Source organism: Glandiceps talaboti, chromosome 1, assembly GCF_964340395.1.
Source record: "Glandiceps talaboti chromosome 1, keGlaTala1.1, whole genome shotgun sequence".
NCBI classification, from domain to species: Eukaryota; Metazoa; Hemichordata; class Enteropneusta; family Spengelidae; genus Glandiceps; species Glandiceps talaboti.
Genome location: NC_135549.1, coordinates 10274943 through 10282048, shown reverse-complemented (window position 1 = coordinate 10282048; position 7106 = coordinate 10274943). Strand labels below are relative to the sequence as shown.

The following is a 7106-nucleotide window of genomic DNA, read 5'->3' as shown; positions in this document are numbered from 1 at the left end:
CCAGGTTTCTAAAAGTATGCAGTTGTCAGTGCCTCGCAAAGAAAAAATCGCCCTTTTGCAATTATATATCAGTTGTTAAATACTCTTGACTGGTACGACACCTTGTCTTTTACTCAACCTGGGGCATGCTAGCTAGGTGCTGACAAGCTGAATATTTACCATGTGTATGCACACACTGTGTTGCAATATGGGATCTCACAGTCACATGAATATGTATCATTCAAAATGATAAAATATTTCAAAATTCACCACTCTGTTAACAAAGGAGAAGACCAAAGTTCTACACAGTATAGACATCAATGTTATTCAAAATAGAAAACTTCGGCAGTTTTCTGAACCACACTTGCATTGGATACTATTGGGTTCTGCAAACATACCATCTGTACCACTAGTATCGGCATCTTCTCTTGAGGCACCTATCAGAGAATGTATGACACCAACAGTTACAACACAACTTTTGATATATTTTTTTGCAGGACAAATTAAAAAGTTACTCACCATCAAGGCACAATTTCTAATATAGATATAGTTATACCTCGATAGATAACAAAAAATGCAGTGTTCTCCTCAATATAGAGAAAGCCAGGCTTATTCAATTATTATATCATGTGTGCAAGTAAATACAATTTATAACAGTGAGTTTGAATGCTGGAGATATACTTAATATACATGCACAAAATGTCCTGGAAAAATTTTGCTCAGTAGTGAGCTAGTTTCTAGTATTTATACAGATACAGATTTATACAGAATATAACCTTATGTAACCTTTATGTCTTTTTCTGACGGCAGGCTAAACAGCCTCTATGGTCAGCTCATCATTGTCACTGTTGTTCTGTAATACTGTTCTCTGTAGTCCAGTTGTAATTATTGTTTTGTGATTGTACACTAGTTCTTGATTTTTCCAGTGCACCACACTATAGTAGCCTTTCAGAATACTTGTGCAATATCACCAAACCAATGATATGACAATGACCTACCATGTTTTCCCTCATTCCTGGGGAGAACACTGCAGATACTCAGTAACTGTCAATGTTATAACTATCAGACTACTTGACATGTCTTTAGTGTTCTTTCCGAACAAAGCAAAAGAGTATAATTTCTGACCATCTTAATAACAATCAAATTTCTAACTTCATCATTTAATATCATATGATATAAACACAATAACGAGACTTCATTTTAGCTTACTTTATTTTCTGTATGTCAATTCCTGTCCTTTTCCTGTATACTACAGTAATATATACAGGAAAGGACATTCCCTTCAAACTTCCTATCCTTTAAATAATTCGATATATCTGTGATGGATAACATGATAAGTAGGCTGAGCTATAACTCTCCTTGTGTTAATCCAATATGGAGGACAAGGTTCCATGTGCCAATCAGATTTCTCATAAAATATCCTTACCTGTCATTTGATAATCAAATGTGAGCTCTTCACCAGCTTTAATGTCACGACAAGCAAATAACGCTATTCTTGGCATACGAGGGTCGACCTGATTTATCCAAACCCCATACACTACCATGTTAGGGTCACACTGAAACAGAAAGAAAGTGTGTTTACACATGTATATACATATAAAACCATGTTAGGGTCTCACTGAAACAGAAAGTGTGTTTACACATGTATATACATATTTTGAAACAGATACAAAATGTGCCTACACATGTACACATTATAAAATTTCAATCTGAAAGATGAAATTGTCAGTGAAAAACATAGAAATCATAGGCTATTTATTTGCCACAAGATTTGGAGGCTTCATAGGCCATCTATCATTCTATCAAAGTACATGTGATCGTGTCCAGCTAAACACTCAAGTCATGTGGTGACCAACAATGGTAAATCGACTAAACTTACAAATTTACATGCAATACTACAATGACCATATGTGTAATATGTCCACTTGTAAACTGTCAACCCCCCCCCCCCCCTCCCAACAATAAAAAAAAGAAGAAAAAAGTATGTGTTATTGCAAGTTGAATCGCTATAGGAAAACTCAACTTACAGAGTGATTGACAAAGTGTGAAACATTGCCGCAAACACCAGCATCTACAACAAAGGCACAATCTTGGTTGCTATCATAGTCTAAATCAAAGAGGTAAGTTCTTCCATTGGCATCATACTCCCTGCCTCTCCTTTCTGCTTCTTCATTTGTGATTACCTGTTCAAACAGACAACAGTTGAACTTTTTTTTTTTTAAATTCAAACTAATGTCTTCTTCCTTGTTGGGTATAATTGTATTTTACTGGGTTTACAAAAATTAAGAAATAACATGGCATGAATGAATAGACAGAACATAAGTAAAAGAACCACACTATAGTAGCCTTTCAGAATAATTTGTGCATATCACCAAACTATGTACATGGATTATACAAAAACATTTCTTTCACTGTACTGATATGTTTGTGTGGAATAGTTACAATCTCTGAATTTGCACTGCAGGTAAATTTTGTGTAAAAATACACACCAAATCTTAAATGAAATATAATTAGACAGGTTCATTTAACAAAACAAACAACAACAACTTACAAATGGCCAATCCTTCACAAGTCATACAGTAAGGTCTAGACTACATGTACTGGTATGATGTGTCTGCTTGGAATGTCATGTCTAAAGCAATATCTTTTATGGTTAATATTTAATAATTTTTTGAACAAAGATCAACCTGTATTAATTTCTGAACACTGTCTTAAGTTGATACAAGGAAATTCCATGTCAGACAACTTGCACGTATATTTGGCACAGACTGGAAATCAATCAGTCACATATTTCTAAACAGCAAACAAAGTACCTGCAGAAACACCCTTTCCCTTGGATCTTGAACTAAGGACCACTGAAGAGGTTATAGTCACCTCATCACAAGTTCTTAGCGACTGCTAAATAAGTAAGTCTGAGTAACATATAGAAATATCCAGCAAATTCAAACTTATACCATCCCACTGTCAAATAACTTTATACATGCATAAATTCATTGAAATGTTACATACCTCTCCAACATACTCCATTACAAAGGAATTTTTCCTGATGTCTGCCAAAGTTTTGACTCCCCATCCACATCCATTAGCTGTCCTGAATATGCAGACTTTGTATTTACGACCCAGCTGGACCACTCTGTTAGGACACTTAATGCCACATTTACACCGTTTGGTACATTCAAACACCGGTTTTCCTGGCTTTACCCTTATGCGACCATGTCGGTTGTATGCAAATTTGGCACCAGGTAAACTTGGACAACATATTTCAGCATTCTCAAAACAGTTAGTACACTCACAACCTATAAGAGGATCATTTGGGATGACAATTCCTGGTCCTGGCATATACTCATTGATATAAGTGAAATTGGATGGAGGCCCTTCCATGTCTACATTGTTCTCTACTTGAATTGACGCAGGGTCTGTACATTTGCTATTAATGTCTGCTTCCCAAGCTTGTAACCGCTTCTTTAATGCTCTCGTCTCAGGGTCAATCTCCTCCTCCTCTTCCTGTTTCAGTCGTTTGTAGTCTTGACTATTTCGAAGACTTTCTTCAGAGAGCTGACGTTTCTTCTTGTGTTGTTTTGAATTCAATTTCTCTTCTTCATGAGCTTTGTGAAATTTCTTTAATTTCTTTTTGCAATTCATCAAATTTGCTAGAGGTTCCCATGTGTTTTCTTTTGATGAATAACCTTTCCATTTTACAAAATACCAGTCTCTTCCCTGTAGAAAGAAACAGAAAGGATTTCACAAACCATACGAACAGAAGTAAAACAAGAAATGTCTATATGACTGGGTGCATGGTTGCAAAGTTGCTTTGGGTCATGACGGGAGAAAACTGGGTCCTCATCTATGTGTATTTGACATACTGCCCTGGCAAAAGAAATCAAGACATAGTCACACCAAATTTAAGTAGGAAGTCCTTCAGCTCTGGTACCTTAAGCTTTCCAAAATTGTCCATCATGAACACAACAGAAAAACGTAAAAGGCCATCCCTTATACACAGACTTACATGTCACGTGGTTAGCAACTGTTGATAGGCAGTCTTGCGAGATCTCGCCACTACCAGAATATCCCTTACAGGTTGCAGAGTGTATAGGGTACATGTGTTATGCAGCGAAAGGACTACAGGATGTGTACAATATGGTTGAAGTACAATGAATGCTGTGAAATCAGTCAAATAGAAGTACAGTATTTGGGAGGAATTGCTTTCCAAGAAGACTTGTTTACCTATATCTCTAATCATGAAGAAATGAAGTCAGTCAACCTACCTTTTCATCTCGGACATAGTCAACTATCTTTTGTACTTCATATTCATCTTCCTCGTTTATATCTATATCAACAAAATAAACAATTCAACCATATATGTAAAAGTATTTGGACATTTTACAGTATTTAGAACATCACAGTGGACTCGGAAATGTAACCTTTTCATAACTTTTGTTATTAAATTATGACTTGGGTGTAAACATGAAATTTGTTTTCCACAACCCATCAAAATGTATATGCAGAATGTGGTAACACTAAAATTTGCTGCACTACCTGCAACTGAAATACTTGTTGGAAATGTGTTGTTAGATATACTAGTAATGACTCTCAATAATAATATTGTACACTGTGAGGTGTATATCAAATATCTTTTGGTAAACTTGTATGTGTCGCTGTACACATAACACAACTAAAAAGTAATGACATGCAACTTCATTGTACTTTGTGGGACAGACCTGTAAAATCAGTGCTTTAGTCAACCAGAACACGTTGGATTTTCACAGTGAGGAGACATGCCAGGAAATATATGGTGATCACTGTGATGCCAAAAGTGTATGATCTAGCTTATGCCATGATATTGTTGTAAGAGGTTAAAAAAGCTGAAGCATGAAAAAAGTGGAACCCATGCTACTTCTTCAATGACAATATTAGAAATTGCTCTGCAGTCAGAACAAAACTTGGAAATGCATTAATATGTTAAAACTCAGTCACACATAGCTTCAGTCTTCAAGAAAGTTTTTATTCATTGACAACTTTTTATATCAATCTTTTGATTGACTTGTTTGCATATCAATGAATAGTTCTTCATAAGCAATACAGTGTCAATTTCAATCGTGCAAGAATATTTTGATTGAGTTAACAACTTTACAGGTTACAAATTACAACATTCTTCTATTTTACATGTACTACTGGGTATAACCATGCTCACAAACCAGAGCTGTTATTTTTTCTGTGAATTTCAAAATAATGTCTCTGGTAGGGCACATACTGGACAGTGTCGTAAAAGAGTGGTTTGTGCTGATGGGTATAACAAATCTAAGCCTCTTAGCATACAAGTGCATACATTGATTTATGGTCACTTCTATCAACACAACACACCGCAGTCCATATATCATCACACAGACTGACTGTGGGACACACAACACAAACCACAAGTTGAGATTTCAAAAATAGATAAATCTATCATTTACATGCACATTTTAAACTCGGACAAATACCATGGGGGTGTTCCAGAAAGGTGCAAACATTATCATATTCTTATTCACAATATTGATATGCATGATCAGATATTACTATTATTAGACTCTTAGATACGGTAGATTATAAATCAGACAGCCTCAATGACCATGATTTGCCAGCCCCAACAAACAGGAATTTTTAAGATTCTAAAATCTAATATTAGACTCTAATATTTAAGGAGGCACACTGGCTAGGCCAAGGCAGTAGTTTTTATCTGATCAGAACTACCTTTACTGGAGAATATCAAGTTAGAGTCTAACTTCAAATATTAAACACTCATATTTGAGGTGGCAGATTGACCAGCAACAACAGAACTTTTATCGAATATATATCTCAAATAATGGATATTTGTGTAACGTCCACCTTCAGTGAACAAGGACAGACAGATTGGTACCAGTAACCTACACACACAGACTTGTTTAGAAAGTACTCATCTAACCGGCTGGGTTGACCTCCTAGTACTACTTACTACGTAGTGCCCTTTTTGTCATCATCACAGTCAAGAGTACAAAATCCCTGCCATTCTTTATAACTTTCATCAAACTAAACTCGACCTGTATCTAACGCCGATAATTAGCAGTGTGTTTATGGCATGGGCTATCATGTAACGGAAAGATTTGACGTTCATACAGGCTGAACTGCGAATGAATGAAACGTTTTGACACCTTGTCATACACACACAATGTCAACCACACTGCACATTCGCAACCCATTCGCATTCCCTTGATCCTTGAATGGATATTGCATGAAAGTGGCGATCGATAAACGGTACCTGCATGAAATAACAGGTATCTGTCTATATGAACACGACATTCGTACAGATATGGATGTGGATATTCGAAAAGTCTAAAAATGAAGACTAGTAGTGCTGTAAAAACACTGCAATATGTGTCAACGTATCAGGGAGACATGCGTACTAAAGGTTTTACGGAAGTTGGTCACACTCATTCATTAGTATTAATCAGAGATGCGTTCGTCGTCCATTATTTTCCGTGAGATTTACCGAAAATTAAAGAAATGCAAGGAATATTAGAATGGAATAATTTTCCTTCAAATTTCACACTGAATGAAATAAAGGAACACACAAATCCTTACCCATTGTATCACAGCATTTCGCGCTGTCTGCCATTTTGAATTTTCACTATACGACCTACATACACGATTGGCTCATAAAAGGGTCACGTGTTTAAATTTTGGAGGGAAGGCAGCCCTACGATGATTAACACTACGTAATACTTGTACCCATGTCATGCATTTATAACCACGACACGGGAGTAAACGCCTGTTTCAAGTTGACGAGTATGGTGACATATGTTAATCTTTCAAGGAGAAGAAACTAGTCACCTAAAATGCTAAACAAGAAGTTATATACATTGTACTTGTATTATATCAGGCTTGTGTGTACACGTTACGATGGTATTAGTTATACATTGCCTAAAGTGCTGTACGTATATCAGAAATCCTCGAACTGTTGATTGGCAATGTTGTACATGTTGTTTATGCTCGCAACTACTGCTGTACGAATGATATTAACGAAAGCCACAGAAATAAACAGTGTGTGTGTATGTGTGTGTATATATATATATATATATATATATATATATATATATATATATATATATATA

General features: G+C 35.8%; 1 protein-coding gene across 1 annotated transcript; it reads right to left on the bottom strand.

The window, feature by feature from the left end:
- Positions 1-291: 291 nt before the first annotated feature.
- On the bottom strand, positions 292-6610 carry LOC144432928 (histone-lysine N-methyltransferase SUV39H2-like). Its single transcript, XM_078121239.1, has 6 exons — positions 6577-6610; positions 4245-4306; positions 2989-3696; positions 2007-2162; positions 1406-1535; positions 292-416 (listed from the first exon to the last, which is right to left on the bottom strand). Exons 1-6 carry the CDS (start codon positions 6608-6610, stop codon positions 307-309), a joined length of 1200 nt encoding a protein of 399 aa, XP_077977365.1. The 3' UTR covers positions 292-306.
- Between the last annotated feature and the right edge of the window lie 496 nt (positions 6611-7106).